At 44.2% G+C, this 21,612-nt stretch overlaps 1 protein-coding gene across 7 annotated transcripts in view; it reads right to left on the bottom strand.

Annotated features, from left to right (window-relative positions):
* LOC144596672 (latent-transforming growth factor beta-binding protein 1-like) overlaps positions 1-21,612 on the bottom strand; it is a 289,705-nt gene that overhangs the window by 36,406 nt on the left and 231,687 nt on the right. For all 7 annotated transcript variants that reach the window (XM_078405313.1, XM_078405317.1, XM_078405316.1 and 4 more), the window contains 6 exons: positions 20,876-21,043; positions 19,402-19,488; positions 17,695-17,823; positions 15,128-15,268; positions 11,295-11,435; positions 7,181-7,339 (listed from right to left, as the gene is read on the bottom strand). In XM_078405313.1, the coding sequence (XP_078261439.1) occupies positions 7,181-7,339; positions 11,295-11,435; positions 15,128-15,268; positions 17,695-17,823; positions 19,402-19,488; positions 20,876-21,043 (825 nt within the window). The remainder of the gene's footprint in view (positions 1-7,180; positions 7,340-11,294; positions 11,436-15,127; positions 15,269-17,694; positions 17,824-19,401; positions 19,489-20,875; positions 21,044-21,612) is intronic.

Here is a 21,612-nt window from a genome sequence, read left to right as displayed (position 1 = left end):
GTGGGATGATGGTGAAAATGCAATGGGCACTACTAAATACAACTGCTTTGAAGAAAATTCTTTAGCCAGACAGTGATTGGAATATTGAAGTTACAAAGCCGAACCCGACAAGCATTTATACAGATATATGTTCATATTTATAAGGGAGGCACAAGGCAGATAGGAAGAAATAGATTTTTCAGGAGAGTAAGATGTAGGGGGTGAGGAGGTGTGTGTACAGCATGGATACATTCGACTGAGTGGCCTGATGTTGCCCTGAGAATACTCCATGTCTCCATCATACTGCCTTCAATGCTGCCTCAGGTCAGCTATAGTGGTGAGAAATCAGGCTGGAGGATACATTCCTAATACACAGGCCCACCAGCATTACAAGCTGAATTCACGAGGATTATGTTTATGTCTGGTTGCTGCAGAGTTCTCTTTCTTTTTCTGAAGTAATCAGTCAAAACGTTGCTTTGGCAGACTGACAGTTTCTATAGAAACAGCACGGCCAAACCACAACACAACTCCAGTTTTGGATCAGGCCTGTCCTCTCTGGCGAGTTCCTGCCTTCCACTTCTTTATCAAAACTTCTGGCACCTTTGGTTCTGGTTGATCCGCAAACCTCAATGTGAAGATGGGTTTAGTGGTTACTTTCCTGCTCACAGGGGCTGCACGGTGGCGCAGCGGTAGAGCTGCTGCCTTACAGAGCTTGCAGCTTCAGAGCACCGGGTTCGATCCCGACTATGGGTGCTTGTCTGTAAGGAGTTTTTACATTCTCCTCGTGACCTCCGTGGGTTTTCTCCTTGCTCTTCAGTTTCCTCATACACTCCGAAGACATACAGTTTTGTAGGTTATTTGGCTTGGTATAAGTGTAAATTGTCCCTAGTGTGAGTAGTATATAGTCTTAATGTGCGGGGATCGCTGGTCGGTGCAGACCCGGGGTTGAAGGGCCCCGTTTCCGCGCTGTATCTCTAAACTAAACTAAACTCTGCCATCTTTACTTGGACTGGAGGAGAATCAGAATTTCACTGTCAGCACCACATCAGTATCAGAGTCTGTGGATGCTAGGCACCAAGTCTGCGAATATGGCTACTTATTTAGTGCATTTTGTCACCAATTGTCCAGTAAATGAAGGGTCCTTAACTTGAGGCCACATGAGGAACAAGTTACTTTCATACAGAACAGCAAGACACGGGAGGATACAAATTATAAGGTGGCCATGAAAACTTGAAAGTCAAAAAAATCAAACTTAGGAAGAAAAAAATGAGGTGTGGGATGAACTGGATTGTTCTTCAAAAGTGATAATCATGTAAATGGCCTCCTAATGTTCTGTACTCTTCTACAACGGACCTTATATCTGTGCCATCTTTTAGACATCGCCTTCTTACATTGTATGGCACAAGTACATAAGACAATAGGGAGCAGGAATAGGCCAGCTGCCACTTCAAGTTTATTCTGCCATTCAGTACAATCATGGCTATTTGAGAGGACTTTTCAGGATAGGTTTTACTCAGAATTGGATGGTTTATTTAAGGAAGTGAGCATGACTTTGTGCAGGGCAGATTATGTTTTTCAGGCACGATTGAGCTTTTTTGAGAAGATTACAAGGTGAATGTACAATCTATTACCCAGGGTAGAGAAATCAAAATCCAGAGATCATAGGTTTAAGGTAAGTGAGGAAAGATGTAATAGAAACCAGGGTGGAGGAATCAAAAGTCAGAGGACATAGGTTTAAGGTGAGAGGGACAAGATTTAATAGAAACCTAAGAGGTAACTTTTTTATTCAGAGGATGGTGGGTATATGGAACAAGCTGCCAGAGGAGGTAGTTGAGGCAGGTATTATACCATAATTTAAAGAACTTGGACAGATACATGGGTAGGAAAGGTTTAGAAGAATATGAGCCTAGCTCAATAGAACATCTTGATCAGGATGGACGAATTGGGCTGAAAGGCCTGTTTCCATTCTGCATGGCTCAATAACAAAGGTGGTTGATGAGGATGGGGCAGTGGATGTTGTAAGGACTTTAGAAAGGCATTTGGTAAGGTCCCTCATGGAAGGCTGATTAAGATGCATGGGATCCTCAGTGACGAGTTTGTTTTCAGAACAGGCTTATCCATAGAATACAGAGGGTGGGGTAATGGTGGATGAGTGTAATTCTGGTTGGAGGTCTGTGACCAGTGGAGTTCCACAGATTAGTACTGGGATCTCACTCAGTTGTCTATGATCTGTATCAATTACTTAGACAAAAATGTATATGGGTTGGGTAACAAGTTTGCACATGACGCAAAAATCTGTGGAGCTGTAGGCAGTGAAGAAGGTTGTCGAAGTCAGCGGGATATAGATCTGTTATAGGTATGAGCAGCGAAATGGATGGTGAAGTTTAATTCGGGCAAGTGTGAGGTGCTGTACCTCGGGAGGTGATATGTAAGGGGAAAGTGTACAGTTCATGGCATGACCCTTAACAGCATTGATGCTCAAAGGGATCTTGGGGTGCAAGTCCATTGCTCCCTAAAAGTAGTAACACAAGTTAAAAGGATGGGAAAGAAGACACATGGTATGTTTGCCTTCATCAGTTGAGGCATTGAGTTGTATTGAATGATTCTATGACTCTATTTGCTCCAGCCAACTCCTCTTTTGTGCCAATTTCCTGAAACTATCAACTCCCTCAACTTGCCTCTAGTCTGGTGTTGAAACACTCATTCCTGCCTTTGTTACCTTTGAACGACTACACCCACGTACTGCTTGGCAAAACGAATTCATGCCCTTGGTAAAACTATGATGCCCATGTCCCATTTCACATCAATGTCCCGCACTTGCGAGACTTCACTAACTCTTAACACACAAACATAACATATAGCATACAAATAGCAGACACATATCCTTCGGCCCAACTTGCACATACTGACCAGGATGCTCCATTTACACTAATCCCGCATGCATGTGTGTTTGGCCCACATCACTCTAAATCTTGCCTGTCCATGTAAATGAGATTAGCGTAAATCAACATCATATTTGGCATGGACAAAATGTGTATGAAAGAACTGCAGATGCTGGTTGAAATCGAAGGTAGACACAAAATGCTGGAGTAACTCAGCAGGACCAGCAGCATCTCTAGAGAGAAGGAATGGGTGACCTTTAGGGTCGAGACCCTTCTTCAGACTTAACTGAAGAAGGGTCTTGACCCGAAACATCACCCATTCCTTCTCTCCAGAGATGCAGCCGGTCCCACTGAGTTACTTTGGCATGAACAAGTTGGGCTGATGATGCCTCGGCGGCAGCAGGAGATTTGGCAGTGGCAGCGGGAGCCTCGGCGGTAGCGGGAGCCTCGGCGGTAGCGGGAGCCTCGGCGGTAGCGGGAGCCTCGGCGGCAGTGAGAGCCTCGGCGGTAGCGGGAGCCTCGGCAGCAGTGACAGCCTCGGCGGTAGTGAGAGCCTCGGCGGTAGCGGGAGCCTCGGCAGTAGTAAGAGCCTCTGCGGTAGCGAGAGCCTCGGCGGCAGTGAGAGCCTCGGCGGTAGCGGGAGCCTCGGCAGTAGTGAGAGCCTCGGCGGTAGCGGGAGCCTCGGCGGTAGTAAGAGCCTCTGCGGTAGCGAGAGCCTCGGCGGTAGCGAGAGCCTCGGCGGTAGCGAGAGCCTCGGCGGTAGCAAGAGCCTCTGCGGTAGCGAGAGCCTCGGCGGTAGCGAGAGCCTCGGCGGTAGTAAGAGCCTCTGCGGTAGCGGGAGCCTCGGCGGTAGTGAGAGCCTCGGCGGTAGCGGGAGCCTCGGCGGTAGTGAGAGCCTCGGCGGTAGTGAGAGCCTCGGCGGTAGCGGGAGCCTCGGCGGTAGTGAGAGCCTCGGCGGTAGTGAGAGCCTCGGCGGTAGTGAGAGCCTCGGCGGTAGTGAGAGCCTCGGCGGTAGCGGGAGCCTCAGAGGTAGTGGGGTCGGCGGCAGCAGGTGCCTCGGCGGTAGCGGGAGACTCGGCAGTGGCAGGAGCCTCGGCGGCATGGGAGCCTTGGTGGCGGTGGGGCCTCGCTGTCGATGAGCGTGAGGGGAGTGGGGGGAGGGGAAGACAATGGGGACACGGCGTGGGGGGCTGCCGTGAAGAACAATGGAGGATCCGGTGTGGAGGACGGCGGGGAGGCACTCTAGTTTAGAATCCTCTGTCCAGAGGATACTGTAAGTCTGTGTTTGTTTGTTTGTTTGTTCATTTGTTCCGGTGAAGGCGCTGTGCACGTGGCAGCCAGCCAATAGTCACTTGTCTTTTTCTTTTTGCTTTCACTTTTAATCTCAGGTTTTTGTGTACCTTGTGTGTTGTGACTGTCAGTTGACCAACTTCCCTCTGGGGATGGCTAACGTTTTATCGTATCGTGTTGTATCGTACTGTATGTCTCTGACTGTTTATTTGAAACTTTGATCTACTACCTGTAGGTGGCGGTAGTAAGCCTGGTAATGATGACAGTGCATTTGAGAATCTGTGCTCTGAACATTATAAATTCCTGTGGTTCCGTTTAATAAAGGGACCAGACCTGTGGATTTGGTTTCATGTCTGGGTCAATTCAGAAGTACTATACATTGATGGATATAATACTAAATAAATTCACACATGTTGCATTATTATCCAATTATCAGGCTCACAACTAACATAAAGAAATAGTCACTTCACAGAGTCAGAGTCATAGAGAGTCATACAGCGTGGAAACAGGCCCTTCAGCCCAACTTGCCCACACTGACCACATGCCCCATCTACACTAGTCCCACCTGCCAACATTTGGCCCATATCCTTTTAAATCTTTCCCAACCATGTAACTGTCTAAATGTCTTTTTAGTGTAGTGATCGTACCTGCCTCAACTACTTCCTGTGACAGCTTGTTCCATATACCCACCACCCTTTGTGTGAAAAAGTTGCCCCTCAGGTTCCTATTAGATCTTTCCCCTCTCACCTTAAACCTTTGTCCTCTGGTTCCCTTAGAATACTCTCCAGCAACTTGCCCACCACAGACATTAGACTCACTGGTCTGTAGTTCCCAGGCTTTTCCTTGCAACCCTTCTAAAATAGAGGCACAACATTAGCCACCTTCCAGTTTCCGGCACCTCACCCATATCAATGAAGAGTCGTTTATCTCAGCCAGGTCGCCTGTACTTTCTTCTCTAGCTTCCCACAGCGTCATGATGCCAAGACCAAATCTGCCTTATCTGCCTGCACATAAATCCATATTGTTCCATTACTTGGATATCCATATGCCGAACCAAATCTCTCATAAACGCCACTTTCGTATTTGCTTTAATCACCTTAGCCCTGTGTCCCAGGCATTCACTGCCCTCTGTATAAAAAATTTGCTCCGCTCATCTCCTTTAAACATTGCCCCTCTCACCTTATAATGATGTCCTCTAGTATTTGATTTTTCCATCCTGGGAAAAAGATTCTGACTGTCTGCCCTATCTATGCTTCTCATAATGTTATATACTTCTGTCAGGTCAGCAGGCAACCTCCGGCATTCCAGAGAAAACAATCCATGTCTGTCCAACCCTCCCTGTAGCTAATATCTCCTAAGCCAGGTTTCATTCCAGTAAATCTCCTCTGCACCCTTTCCAAAGCCTTCACATCCTTCCTGTAATGGGACGACCAGAACTGCACGCAATACTCCAAATGCGGCCTAACCAAAGTCCTATAAACATGCATCCTGACTCTTATACTCAATGTCCAGCCAATGCCTTCTTTACCACTCCATCTATTTGTGTTCTCACGTTCAGGGAGTTATAGACTTGGACCCCAAGATCTTTCTGTACGTTAATACTGTTAAGGGTCTTGCCATTTACTGTGTATTTTTCCTTTACATTCGACCACCCAAAGTGCAAGACCTCACACTTGCTCGGATTAAACTCCGACTGCTATTTCCATTCTAAATACATTTCTTGCCCAGGCCTGCAAGAAAACTGGTGTGAGGGGCGTGGAGATCCTTCGCTGGACAGCGTTCATTCTGCCGGCTGAGAATATTTTGGGTTCTCAATAAATTCCCAAACTGTCCGCTGTCCTGAGAACAGAAAAGCGTGAGCCAAGATGGCAACGCGGTCACCTTGTTGCCATAAACAGTGTCTTTGCAAGATTGAGGTGGATTCTCACGAACTGAGGAAAAACATATTTGGCGCTTGCATTCTGGACTGTCAGTCGGCATATCCCAAGATTAACAAGAATAACAATAACTGTGAAGCCAGGCAAGTAAGTGTGGACGAGTTAACGAGTATCTGGAAATGATTTTAAATAATGACCAATAAATGAGGATGTGAGGATGAAGTTCCAATTACGACTGGAAGCTCAAAACTATAATCCCAGCATCTGTTCAAAGCCGATCACTGCCAGCAATTGATGTAAAAATCATAGACCCAGCAACGGCCTTGAAAGGCGATATAAATGAACTCGCTGATGAACTCTTTTCTGTCTTCAGCAAAATTCCTGCTGACCTCACGCTCCTCTGGCCATGGATAGAAAAGACTCATTCACAGGTTACTAGCGCCAAGGTCATGGCTACTGGTTCAGTGCAGTGTTTATGGACAATTTTGATGGATGTGGCCACTAGATTTGTGAAATGAACAGCAGATTTTGAGCATGTCTTTCTAAATTCATCAACCTTAAAAACGAAGAACAGAAGCCAATCCTTCAGCCAATATCACTACAAAGAATAGAGATTGGTATTTTATAATAGAACAAGACTCAAATCACCCCTATAGGTTAACTGAGTAATAACCTTCAATCCATTTATTTGGAAATATCTTTTCCCCATATTAATCATTTTGCCTTATGCCATAGAAGGAGACCTTTCAACCCATCAACATGCCAACTAAGAGCAATAAAATCAATCCCATTCCCTCACTTATTTCCCTGTAATCTATTCGCTCTCTCTTATATGCTCATTAATTTCCTCCTGATTCTTCCCACCAACCTATTCGAGGCTTAATTATTACTAGACATTCAACCGAACAACAGGTGCCTTTTGCATGTGGTCGAAACCCAGAGCAGCCAGGAAACAAAACAGGCAATTAATGGAAGAACATTCAAACTTCATGAAGACAGCGTCCAGGATCAGACCCAGGCTGCTAGAACAGTGAGGCATCTGCATTACCTGTTGATGCCACTACTTCCGTCACCCATGATTATCTTTCTCCCCCCCCCTTCTTCTTGGTCCCCAGAGTAATAGTGCACAGAGAACCGGAGATCATTCCTCACCTGTTGCCCTCATGGGACAAAGGGCGCAGTCCATACCCCACGCTTCACCAAATAGGCAGCAGCACTCAGTGTACGTAGTCCTTCGACCCACCAAAGGCGAGTCGCACATAAACTGACCGTTCACCACCTGCCAGCATATATCTTCCTCACCGATTTGTTCTGAAAGAATAGAGAGAGAAGTTAAAAATAAAATAGGTTGTCAGTATCACTAAATATCACCATCTGAGGATGACAGGCTAAATCCATTAACATTGCTCTGTGGACATACACACATGCCTCAGAGTTTCTGTAATTCCTGTTTCTAGCAACACGATTAGGTCATTCAAACCCTCCCGAGCTTGTTCTGTTATTCAATTAGATCTTGGCTGATCTGCCACTTAACTTCTTCTTCCCACCATGATTCCATGCTCTTTGCCAGCAATGATCTAGCAATCTCAGTTTCAAGTTTGCACTCACCCTTGAGCTTCAACAGCTTTTCCGGGAGTGGAATCATTTCAGGTATTATTACCCTTGGTGTGAAGATGTACTTTTTGGCATCATTCCCGAATAGCTTAGCCTTGACAATAAGGTTATGCCCTCTTTGTTACGGAGTCTCCTAAAGAGGAAATCGTTTCCCTCTATCTATGCTATGGAATATAAAACATAGAGCAATACCACACAGTAACAGGCCCCTTTGGCCTACAAAGTTGGCGCCAACATAATGCCAAGTTAAACTATTCTCCTCTGCCTCAATGTGATCGATATCCTTCCATTACGTGCATGTTCTTGTGTCTTTCTAAAAGTTCCTTAAATGGCTCTATCCTATGTACAACTATTTCCTTTAAGCTTCATTAATGTGACCCATCTTCAGGCAGTTTTCAAGTTTTTATTACTGGTTTTATAACAGTTTTTCTAACTGTTTTCAAGTGTTGGAGATTGTAGGAAGCCCAGCAGAAGTGTGCCGATTTGCACGAACTTCCCAGCAGTGAGGCTGATCAGTGTGCCGACTGAACGTGGCACAAGACCCACTGATTGAAATGAGAAGAATTCACTGTTGACCGATGGATAAATAAAAAGTAATCTCATTTCTTCTGATTCATGGGCAAGAAGGAATTGCAGATGCTGGTTTAAACCGAAGATAGACACAAAAAGCTGGAGTAACTCAGTGGGACAGGCAGCATCTCTGGAGAGAAGGAAGGGGTGACGTTTCGGGTTGAGACCCTTCTTCAGACTTCAGACTGAAGAAGGATCTCGACCTGAAACGTCACCCATACATTCTCTCCAGAGATGCTGTCTGTCCTGCTGAGTTACTCCAGCTTTTTGTGTCTATCTTTCTTCTGATTCAGTTGAGTTGACTTTAAAAGTATAATTTACTGTAATTATAGTTGTAGTGCCATACAGCATGGATGCAGACAATGTGGCCACTGAGCCTTGGTTGATCATTAAGTAACCATTTTGTAATAATTCTACTTTATTCTCCCCACATCGTCACCAACCCCCTCAGATGCTACCACTCACGAAAACACCGGATAATTTACAGTGAAGAATTAACTGACTATGTCACGTGCGGTGTAACTGGAGCACCCTAAGGAAACATGGAGTCATAGACGAAACATGGAAACTCCGCACAGACAGGATCTGAGGTCAGTATTGAACTAGGATCACTGGTGCTGTGAGGCAACACCTCGACCAGCTGTATCAATATGCCAGTCATAAAGTAAATGCTTACTTGTGGATTTCAGGTATTATTATTAATAATTTTTCAAAATGTTGATAGCTTTTGAGAGAGCATTATATGTTGTGAATGTCAGAGAGATTCATAATTACTCAATCGACTTGACAGCCAGCAAACCTGATGCTGGAGCTTGAACGACTGTCGGTACAATGGTGGGAGTAGGGTCGGCATGTGCAACCTACAGCACCTTGTCCATCAGCTCAACATCTGCCTTCCTGGGGGAAGTTTCCAGGATGGAAATCTCTTTCCAGGAAGGTGACTGTTGGCCTCAGTCAGCTCACTGGTCAGCGGAAGATCAGAGACATTTAACCATTTCTCACCATTTAAAAAGAATGCTGACTTTAAATTAATCTAATCAAAGTGTATAACCACATTTCTCCACTCCATCTGTTAGCTGAGAGGTGTTGCACTTTGGGAGAACAAATGCAAGGGGGAAGTACAGAAGGATGTTGCCAGGGTTCGAGGGATTGGGGAAAGGTTGAGCAAGGCTATGACTTCATTGCTCGGTGTGCAGTCGACGTTGGAGTACTGCCAGGAGATCATTAATGCAACTCGGCCAACAAATGTGGGATATTCACATCCGCTCGGGATTCCCAAATTTCAATGGTGGGAGCAGTTGGGGGCTGAGTCATTGCCATTTGCAAGCCACATACATCCCATTACCGTGTTAGTCACTGTTGTTAAATCCTCAGCTTCTATATTTCTGGTACATTATCTTGCCTTCCATGGTGACCGAAAAAAGACATACACTAAAGTGTCACAGTTCATCAACAGAACTGTGGCGGCTTGAAAACCCTTTCCAATGCGCCAGAGGTTGGGACAGGCATAGGTAAATTCAAGTTTTTCTTTTTAATTACAATCATAGTAGGTGTCCTGAGCATTGAGTCACTGTGAATCATCACAATGATGGGAACAGAAAGACGTGGGCAGGGGAAGGCCATGTATTTATACGATCCGTTATCTACTTTCCCACAGTACCATGCTTAAATATGAAAACACACAAGGCTATTTGGCCCACAGGGTTAATGCAGCTCCCAAGAAGAGCCAGTTCCCTCCCCTCTACTTTCAGTCTGAAGAAGGGTCCCGACCCGAAACGTCTCCCATCCTTTTTCTTCAGAGATGCTGCCTGGCCCGCTGAGTTACTCTAGCATTTTGTGTCTATCCCAGCAATTCTGACGATCTCATTTTCTTCACTCCTTATTTCCCTGCAGTTAATTCTCTGGTCACGCACATCAACTCCCCCTTTGATTTTCTGTAGCCACTTACAGCAACCAAGTCATCTTTAAGCAAGTTTTGGGGAGTTTGGTGTGAAATAGAATTCCCTGGGGAAACCCACCTTGACACCCGAGACAGGGAAAAGTCATGGTGTGAACGTGGCCTTTAATCTTTCCCGGGAATTTTAGTTTGAAGTTATTTTTAAATGTCGCCTTCCAAACCCCATCAATCGCCTCAATGTTCATCACAAGAGTAGTGCTTATTCAGACCCTGCTGCATGCAACCTCTGCAGAAACACAACTCCTGTTCTCTCACCTCAAACATCAACAAATTGCATCTTTAACTTTGTAAAATACTTCAAAGTATTTTCCAGGGGGATTCCAGATTAAATATAATTATCAAGAAAATAGGAGCAGGAGTAAGGCACCTAGCTGCTCATCATTCAATATGATCATGGCTGATTTACCCTAATGCTCAACTCCACTTCGAGACTAGATTTCCATTGCCCTCAATGCCCCAATCTTCTACGTAGTTATCTACCTCCACTTTAAATACCCAATGATCTATCCTTCATCAATCGCTGGGAAAGAGGATTCCAGAGATTCATCAAAGATAGATTAGCCATGATTGAATGGCGGAGTAGACTGGATGGGCCGAATGGCCGAATTCTGCTTCTATAACATGAACTCTTTGCAAGCACGGGTTTCTGCATTGCGTGGTCGTAAATGACTGGCTTCTTACCTGGAACTATCTCCCCTCGCCCGCGGTCTCCCACGATTTAAAACATATACCCTGCCATGCCTCCTTCAGATCTTTAACTCTTCATGTAGGACAGAGTAAGTATTTTCTAACGGTAGAGTTGCTGCCTTACAGCGCCAGAGACCCGGTTTCGATCCTGACTACGGGTGCTGGCAGTATGGAGTTTGTACGTTCTCCCCGTGACCTGTGTGGGTTTTCCCCGGGAGCCCCGGTTTTCTCCCACACTCCAAAGACATGCAGGTTTGTAGGTAAATTGGCTTGGTAAAATTGTAAATTGACCCTAGCGAGTGCAGGATAGTGTTCGTGTGAGGGGAACACTGGTCGGCATGGAATCGGTGGGCCGAAGGGCCTGTTTCCACATTGTATCTCCAAACTAAACTAAACTTTATGCAGATCATCATTGCAGTAATCAGAATTGTTACATACCCACAGTGTGCGGTGACTGAATGCAGCGTTTCCCTGAGGAGTCCAGGATTAACGGATATATGCAGAAACAGTTGTATGAGCCATCAGTGTTAACGCATTGGCCATCGATACAGTTTGATGGATCCTGGCATTCATCAATATCTAGAAACAACAGGAAGCATTAAATATGACGAAACGCCCAGAGTTTAGTGAGCAGTAAAAAAACACAGTTAAATGGAAAAATACTTTATCAGTTCCAATGTGCCGATCCCTATAGGCTAGTTGGTTTTGATTCTGATGCGTTTTGATTCTGAATATAGATTAATTGCACTGTGTGTTTAATTTTGAATAATGAATTTGGTTGTCCTAGGTCAGCACATGGTCATGGGAGAGCAGGGGGTGAAGATTTAATGTGGATATCCAGAGAGCGAGAACATGTGAATTTGTTTGTCTCAGCGCTTAAAAATTTGTGTGGATCCTGTTTGTACAAGTACAGAGTAAGGAAGCGCTCTATTGAATCAGCAAATAATTAATCGATGAAGAGACATCCCTCAAAGATAGACACAAAAAGCTGGAGTCACTCAGCGAGACAGGCAGCACATCCTGAGAGAAGGAATGGGTGAGGTTTCCTTCTATCCAGAGAAAGTGGAAGTTCTATCCAGAGGAAGTTCAGTCTGAAGAAGGGTCTCGACCCAAAATGTCATCCATTCCTTCTATCCAGAGATGCTGCCTGTCCCGCTGAGTTACGTGCTAACTCTCTTTCATCAGAGAATGGCTTTATACCTTGATCTTAATGATGGTTTAGTGCAAGCCGCTGACAGGTTTTAGGCTGATCTGATGCTGCCTGTCCCATTGAGTTACTCCAGCATTTTGTGTCTATCTGCCTAGATATCCCTCATATACAAGTTCTCCGATTGGTGAACTCATCAATTCACCATTGAATTGCTGCTCATCCCCCAGAATGTTTCCTTTTCTGATCTTTATCAAAATTTGCAATAACTTGCAAGTTTTAAACAATCAGCCAGTTGGGGGTCACTCTTTTAGTATCGCCATTCCTTTCTGCCTCCAATCATGCTGTTGTTAGCATCCTACAGTGGACTTCAAAGCATTCAGGAGTCAAGAGTGTTTTATTGTCATATGCCCCAAAACTGAACAATGAAATTCTTACTTGCAGCACCACAACAGATATGTAAACATGCTACTCAGTAAAACCCATGATAAACAACAAAAGAAAGTTCAGCATATACATATTAAAAATAACTAACAGTAGTGCAAAGACAAAAATAATGTCCACAAGTTTATGTAGTTCAGAGTTTATATGGAGGTTGGAATGTTTAATAGGTTGATGGTTGTGAGGAAGAAGTTGCTTTAGTGTGGATATCCAGAGGGCCAGAACATGTGAATTTGTTTGTCTCAACGCGTAAAAAATTATGTTTACGGGTTGCAGTTACAGTTTTCAGGCTTCTGTATCTTTTTCCTCGTGGCAGGAGTGAAATGAGAGTGTGGCCAGGGTGCTATGGGTCTCTGATGATTTTGAGACAGTGACTCCTGTCGATCCCTTTGATGCAGGAGAGGTTAATACCCGTGATGGACTGGCCAGTGTTCACCGCTTTTTGCAATCTTCTTCGTTCCTGGGCGTTCCGAGTTGCCAAATCAGGCTGTGATGCAACCAGTCAATATGCACTATACACCTATAGAAGTTTACGAGAATATTTGTTGACTTTCCGAATCTTCTTAGGTAGTAGAGGCATTGATGGGCTTCCTTTGTGATTGTGTCAGTGTGCTGGCTCCAGGACAGATCTTCAGTTATGCACAGCCAGGCTCTCTCCACCACCATCCCATGAACCTGTAGACATGTTTGGGGGACCTCATCCTTCCTCTTCCAAAGTCTACAATCAGGTCCATACTCTGACTGATCTTGCGAGCAAGGTTGTTGCGCCAGCACTCCCTCCTATGCTCCGACACATCGTCATCTTTAAATCGTCCAACAACGTGAAAATGGAGTTGGAACTGTGTCCGGCTTCACAGTCGTGAGTACAGAGTGAGTGAAGCAGGGGGATGAGCAAGCAGCCTTGAGATGTTCCTGTGCTGATGGTTATCGAGGAGGAAGTGTTGCTGTCCATTCATACAGATCGTGGTCTGTTGATGAGAAAGTCGAGGATCCAGTTGCAGAGGGATGTGCAGAGACCCAGTTCCGTGAGCTTGGTAACCTGTTTGGAGAGGTTGATTGTGTTGACCTTCGAGCTGCAGTCTATGAACAACAGCCTGACGTATGTCCAAGTGGTCTAGACCAGTGGGGATCACATCCTCCATTGACCTGTTGTGGCAAATCGTGGTGGGTCCAGGTTCTTGTTGAGGTAGGAGTTGATAGGTGCCATAACCAACCTCTCAAAGCACTTCATCGCCACAGACCTTAGTGCCACTGGTCAGTAGTTATTGAGGCAGGTCACCCTACTCTTCTTGGGCACCGGTATTATTGATGCTCTTTTAAATTGGTGGGAACCTCAGACCTCACCAATGAGAGGTTGAAGATGTCCATAAAAACTCCAGCCAGTGGTCTGCACAGGTTTTGATAACACAACAAGGTATACCATCAGGTCCAGACTCTTTCCAAGGGTTCACTTTCTGAAGGATCTTCTGGCATCAGCTTCTGTGACTGAGATTGCAATACCATCAGGGGCTATGGGGGTCCGGGAATGCACATCAGCATTCTCCTTATCAAAGTGTGTATAGAATGCATTGAGCTGGTCTGGAAATGATGCTTTGCCGTCACTTGAGCTGTCCAAATTTCCCTTTGTAGGAAGTGATGGCATTCAAGCCCTGCCACAGCTGCCGGACATTTGCCTCATCCTTAGTTTAGAGCAAAAGTCCCTTTTAGCCTTTTTGATGGCCTTATCAAGCTCACATTTGGACTTCTTGTATAAGTCCGCATCACCAGACTTGAATGCCCGAGATCTGGTCCTCAGAAGAAGGTGGACCTCCTGGTTCATCCAAGGCTTCTGGTTGGGGAACACCTGGATGGTTTTCATGGGACCACACTCCTCACCACATGTAATAATGAAGTTGGTAACAACTGTGGCATTCAGGTCTGTTTCATAGATGAAAGACCAGACCCACATACGTTAAAAGTTGAACGTCTAACTGTTGCCAAATAGTGAAGTAATATAAATCTCCTGAAAAAATTAATTCAGAGGATTTGTCATCCATCCCTGATTGTGCCATCCCTACAAATCAACCAGCTGGTGGGCCTGGATTCACAGACTGGCAAGACTAGATTACAATGGATTTTCTTCCCTAAAAGAGGCCAAAGAACAGGCCAGGGTTTTACAACAGTTCAGTAGTTTCACTATTATCATCACTGATACAAGGCCTCATTTTATATATTTAATTACTTGTATTAAAATTCCATAGGTGTTGTGAGAGTAGCTACAAGGGTTAAGTTATTAATTTAAAGAGAATCTGCCATAAGCTGATTCCCAGTGCAGAACAGTTGGGAATGGGACTTGGTTCAGGCAATGCCTATTAAAGTTACAATACAGTAGGCCGCCAGTGGCCACATTCTCTGTTCTGCTTCTACACAAGTGGCCTGAGACAGTATGGATAAATGGAAAGGCTGGAAGAAGACATTATACAGCAACGCACATGTCAAAAAGCCTCTCACTGAACTGTTAAATGCTTAACGAATCCAATGGAAAATCAAGGTCAATCCACAATTTTTGTTAGCAATTGTTTTCTTCAAAATTTAATTGTAGGGCACACTTGAATATTGCACAAAATCATAACATTTCTAGACCACTGTATTTTTTTCCAAACATTAGGCAACACACGACTTTGGTCTCAAGGCAGGAACATACCATCGGAGTCAAGAGGATGAGTACAACGTTTCCCTGAAGTGTCCACGACTAGTGGGTGGGTGCAGAAGCAGTTGTACGATCCCTCAGTGTTAATACACTGTCCATTGACACAGTTGGTTGCATCCTGACACTCGTCAATATCTAGGAATGAAACCGAAGTAGTTAGAGTAGTAACTATCTGACTAAATGTTGCTATAGCCCAGAGAATCACAGAGAAAAACAAAGGTATTTTAAACATTACACTCTGCATGCACTGCAGCAACTCCCCTCCAGTGCAGCCTGTAAACATTTGATTCATCTAACTTCAAGTAACCCCTGCATTCCCTTTTTCTCCATCCCTCCCCCACCCAAGTCGTATCAGCTTCTCGTTCTCAACTAACAAACAGCTAACAATGGCCTGTTTATTTTATCATCGTTACGTTTTTGCATATCTTTCATTCATTTGTTCTATATCTCTCTACATCGTCTACATCTCTTGTTTCCCTATCTCCTGACTCTCAGTCTGAAGAAGGGTCTCGACCCGAAACGTCACCCATTCCTTCTCTCCAGAGATGCTGCCTGTCCCGCTGAGTTACTCCAGCATTTTGTGTCTCACAAATTACTGTTCCTTAATCGCTACTGGGGAATTCCACGTCACAGAAATGTGGGAGCACTTTACTAACACTAACTGTGACAGTTCAATATGGCTCACCACCACCTATTTAAGGCAAACTAAGATGGGCAATAAATGCTGAGGTGCTAGTGAGATTGCACTGCCTCTCAAATAAAGAGAATGGTAAAGAGTGAGCAGTTCGATAGGGTAGTTGTTGTGCTGGGAATGTGCGTGGAGACAAAGTGGAGACAAAGCACATTCACTGGTTTGGGGGCAGAGTTCTGACAGCAATTGGAAAAGGTGTGTCCAATTTATCGCAGCTTACAGGGTGCTGGGAGACAAGGTATCCATCAGGATTCCTGTTTCCGTTTGATCGACACGGTGAAATGGGCACCTGCAGTGGTGAGGAGGATTATTGGGCCATTTCATGTTCCCAAAGTCCACATGGTTTAGATTGTGGAGTGATCATTTATTTTGGACAGAAGTCGGCTGCTGGTGGAAACTGCAGTGCCTGCCAATGGGGAAATGAAGGGTGGAAATGGAAAGCCCTAGGAATCATAATCATAGTGATACAGTGTGGAAACAGGCACTTCGACCCAACTTGCCCACACCGGCCAACATGTCTTAGCTACACTAGTCCCACCTGCCTGTGTTTGGCCCATATCCTTCCAAACCTGTCCTATCCATGTATCCGAATAACTGTTTCTTAAACGTTGGGATAGTCCCTTCCTCAACTACCTCCTCTGGCAGCTCATTCCATACACCCACCACCCTTTGTGTGAAACAGTTACCCCATCACCTTTAACCTATGTCCTCTAAAACCAATGTGTGTTGCGACTCTCAGAAACCTCCACAATATCAGTTAAAAGTAATACTAATTCAAATACAGATCCATTATCTTGCCATCATCCAAACATTAATTCATTTTTTTTCACTTTCAAGCTGCTTTTTTAAAATTTCCAATGTTTTGGTTTTTAACCTGTTTCTCTGCCTTTGCAGTGAATGCAGCAACAAAGATTTGAAGAGACTCCAAGAACCGGTATTTAAAGAAGATTTGCTTTGTTGGTAGCTCAAAGTAATGTTATTGGTTGCATCTTTGTTTTAGAAAGCCATTTGTGGAAAATTCACTTTGTAACTTTTTAAAGTTTCACATGTTCGATTCTGAGCACTGACCATTGTAATGGATTTAAATGAGAGGATGGAACATTGGGGCTGCATTTAAACTCGACAAGTGGTTTTCATCACACATGGCTGGTATGTCTTGGCATCATTTTAAAATACAGATGATAGGCTAATTAGATTATTAAAGAAAATTAGGTAGATTGCTAGTTAAGCCTTGCTACCTGACCTCCTGACTTAAACAACTGGAAAAGTGGTTGGGATACAATGGAATGACAGCCGGCATAGGGATCCCTTGTCAGGCCGAAGATGAGGGCAGCATAAGGAAGATAGGCTGATCGAGACATACAGCATGGAAACAGGCCCTTCAAGGCTGATCATTAATACTTACGCCACTCCCATCTCTGTTCTCCCCGTATTCCCACCAACTCTCCCAAAGGTTAGGAGAGACATATTTCTGGGCTGGTCGCCAGTTGATAGAGGGTCACTCGTTGAAGAGTATTAATATCAAGACCTCAATTTGCACAAATTCATGAATCTCACAGTTCTTGGGCAATGCACCTCAAAGGTCAAGCATACAAACATTCCAGGCCATTTTAACCCCATTTTCACTGGGTTTACCAAACCACCTCTCAAACCACCCCTATTCTGGTTTTAAGTTATTGAATCTCATACCATTTACATCATTACACACTGTAGCTCATCACAGCTGTATATAGATTTTACCATCCCTTGCTGGCTCTATCTCACTGTGTTTCTCTTTCTTAAGTGTTAGTAACTCGGCATGCCAAACATCAGCTATGCCACAATTACGCCCGGATTTTAAATTATACTGTAAATTCTGCAGCAAACTTACCAAGACAGTGGAGTTTAACTGGATCATAATACAAGCCTTGTCTGCAGTAACACTCATAGCCAGGCTCTGTGTTCATACAAGCCCCATTCTTACAGATTTCTTCTCCAAACAAGACACATTCATTGGCATCTGTGAACAGAAGAAACACACTGCAAAACTGACATCTGATCCAAATCAAACTAGAGTGCAATATCTTCCCAAACACTCAGGTCTCTGTGTGTTGGCACCACCCTTGGCACTGATATTGAGGCCATAACCATTTCTATGTATCATACACAAATCTAAAGGATGTAGAAGTTGGATGTTATTTGATCATAAAATCATTCATACAGCGCGATAACAGGCCCTTCAACCCATCTTGCCCATGCAGACCAAGAAGCCCCATCCACACTTGTCTGCATTTGGTTTATATCCACAGAAGGTTGTGGAGCCCAAGTTAGTGGATATATTTAAGGCAGAGATAGACAGATTCTTGATTGGTACGGGTGTCAGAGGGTATGGGGAGAAGGCAGGAGAATGGGGTTAGGAGGGAGAGATCGATCAGCCATGATTGAATGGCAAAGTAGACTTGATGGGCCGAAGGGCCTAATTTTGCTCCTTTCACTTATGATCCCCCTAAACCTTACCTATCCATGTACCTGTCTGAATGCCTTTTAAATATTCTTTATAGTACCTGCCTCCACTACCTCCTCTGGCAGGTCATTCCATATACCCTCCACCCTCTGTGTGAAAAAGTTGTCCTTCAGGTTCCTATTAAATCTTTTCCTTCTCACCTTAAACTTATGTCCCCTGGTTCTTGATTCTCCCATACAGGGTAAAAGACTCCCGATTAATGGAGGGCTGATTAATAGAGGCTTTTTCTTCACTGAATTCACACTGGTCCCTTGCAAAGCAATCCACTCAGTTGCCAACAGCACCGTAATGTACCAGGACCTCTCAAATCCAGGGCTTATAGACTCAGGTAAGGACTCAATGCATACCACTGTACCAACTCCCTTCATTCCCTTTCCTCTTTGGAATCTGCCCCATATGCATCAACTTAAATTTAGTGACATCAAGGTGCAAAACACCCCACCAAAAATAGATTGCCAGGAGTAAAGGCATCAGTAGGAAAAGGATTGATCTGATCTGATTCCAGATGAACACATGGGCAAAGGCGAAGCTCCTCTGCTGATCACAAAGGAATCAAAGAGATGAGATGCTGATATCTCCTAAATGTGTACACGAATTTCATACTTTGAAGTGGGGCACATCGCACAGCAAAAGCGTGCAATTTTGATCTTGATTAACGGACTCTGGGCTGCAGGCGCTGGAGACTCTGAGGCAAGGAAGATAAGGAGCTTGATGGCAAAAGGAACGCAGAACTGGAGGGAGTAATTCTGCAGAATCATTCGTATCAATCCGTCAGTTGTTCAGCAGCACTTCATCCTGAATTCTTCAGCATATGTTTCCAAGCTTGGGGTGAGAGATTACCACTGAATTTCTCCTTTAGTTATGGTGAAATTATATGATGCAAAGTGACTCTGTTCGGTCTTGAATGTACTCAGTCCTTTCAAAGTGTGACAGCAGGGGCTAATCCTACACAATGTTTGTAAGACTAAGATTCAGACTCGTTTCAAATTGAACATGATGTTGACACGGTCTTAACCCAGCAGTCCTGCCATGTTAGAAGATTAGTGTCTAGAAGTAATTTATTGAAATTCTGACCTCGGTAATGAAGTCCACTGATTCCATAGGCCGAGTTTCCATTGGGGATTAATCCTTTCCCTTCAGGGCATATGGTAGAAAAATCCGCTAAACAATAAAATAGAAAATTTGCAAATGCAAAAAGTTGAGTAAACCTATAGGAAAACAAATATAATATTTGCATCATAAATTACAACAGTAAATTATGAATGTGTAGATGAATGTGTGGCTGGGGAGTTGGTGCAGCGGGCAAGGATTCAGATTTTTGGACCATTGGGATCTCTTCTGGAGCAGAGCTAATCTGTACAAGAGGGATGAGTTGCATCTGAACTGGAGTGGAACCAATATCTTGGCAGGCAGGTTCGCTGGCGCTACATGGGTGGGCATAAACTGGATTGGCGGTGAGGGGGCTGGCGGTGGGATCCTATGCAGGACCAAGGCAGGTGAGAAGCTGGAAGTCAGTATGGATGGTGATGAAAGTAAGTTCAGTGGACAGCATAGGCACAAGCATGGTAGGGAATGAGGAAGAACTGTTGCTTTGAATGACACTTATTTCAATTCAAGAGGCCTGACGGGTAAGGCAAATGAACTCAGGGTGTGGATAAGTACATACGACTGGGATGCTGTGGCCCTTAGCTGGTTAATAGAGGGACTAGACTGGCAGCTTAATGTTCCAGGATACATGCTATAGGGGGGATAGGGGTGGGGTAAAAGAGGAGGGGTTGTTGCTTTACTAATTAAGGAGGATGTCACAACAGTGGTCAGTGATGACATTATTGATGATTTGTCCAGTGAGGTTCTGTGGGTGGAGCGGATGAACATAAAAGGGATGATGTTTTCCCTTGTTGGGGGTGTACTACTGGCCCCCAAATAGTCAATGAGAATTTGAAAAACAAATATGCCAGGAGATTGCAGGCAGCTGTAGGACTAATAAGGTTGTCACAGTAGGGGATTTTAACTTTCCCAATATTCATTGTCATAGACGGGACAGAAGTTGTCAAATGTGGTCAGCATGTTTCCTCAGGCAACATATAGATTATGCAAAGACATGGTTTGCATTGATGGAAGTAAACATTCCAACATATTGATCCCACACCCCCTGATGTTCTTACGTGCGCTTCCAGCAACCAATCCATTGAAGGGCCCAGTTTAAACGATCTCTGATAATTCTACAGGAAAGGATTTGCCACTCATGTGTACTGGGCAATTGCATAGAGAGAATATGAGAATTAGTAAGTTGCAGGCTGTGCAAATGGGCTGATCTCGTGGTGCAGGCATCAACCATTCCTCCAATGCTGCACACATACTTGAAGCATATCAGCAACGTGACGATGGCAATCCTAATCGGCATGTTCATCACCGACCCCCATACTCTCTTCCCTCCACTTCCTTGATTATTCCCAGGAACTGCCACACTAAATAAGTCTCAGGATAGTTATCATAAGCCTGCTCCATCAAACACTGTAAATAATCAATTCAGCTGAAGCAAACTTACGGCTGCCAAACATTGGGCATGGGAACACTTCACAATTGTCACCCCAGCCTGCTCCCAGAGTGCAGCAACATTCCTGCTTCGTGACATTGGATGTCAGAACATTGTCACAGAAGTGTGCATCATTTAGGTTGTAGTAACATTCCTTCTTTTCTTCTTCCTGAGGAAGTCCTGGAAAAATAAAATACAACTTCTATTAAACATTGGTGAAAAATAATAAGTTTCCAAATGTGTACAGCTCTCAAACAGTCCCAATGTCAACAGAGTCTCTAGGACCCGAATTTGTCATGCACATCTATGTGTATATCCATCACATTAATCTGAAGGAGTAAGAATGCAAGAAACTGAAAAACAATTAGCCAAACATCAGTAAAACCATTGGATTTTACTATTAAGCGGTAGCAGGCGCTGAGAAAGATGAACATCTATACATACTAAAGAGATACAGGAACAATTTAATCAAGAGCCCAAGCATACAAAGTGCCAAAGTCATATGGTAGGCCAGAAAACTCTTAATTTTTCAGCATCAGTCGTCCGATACTGGTAAGCTAATAAAGAAAGAGAAAATTGATTATAAGAAAAAACTAATTAGTTGGTTGGTTTAATATTGTCAAGTCTATCAAGATATGATGAAAAACTTTAGTTTATGTGCTCGCTAAACAGATCAGATTGGGTACATGAATACAATCAAGCCATGTACGTACAACAGATAGAACATGTATATTAAAATAGACAGTAAG

This window comes from Rhinoraja longicauda, chromosome 9, assembly GCF_053455715.1.
Source record: "Rhinoraja longicauda isolate Sanriku21f chromosome 9, sRhiLon1.1, whole genome shotgun sequence".
Classification (NCBI taxonomy): Eukaryota; Metazoa; Chordata; class Chondrichthyes; order Rajiformes; family Arhynchobatidae; genus Rhinoraja; species Rhinoraja longicauda.
The sequence above is the reverse complement of the archived record's forward strand: the minus strand, read 5'-3'. Positions and strand labels throughout refer to the sequence as shown.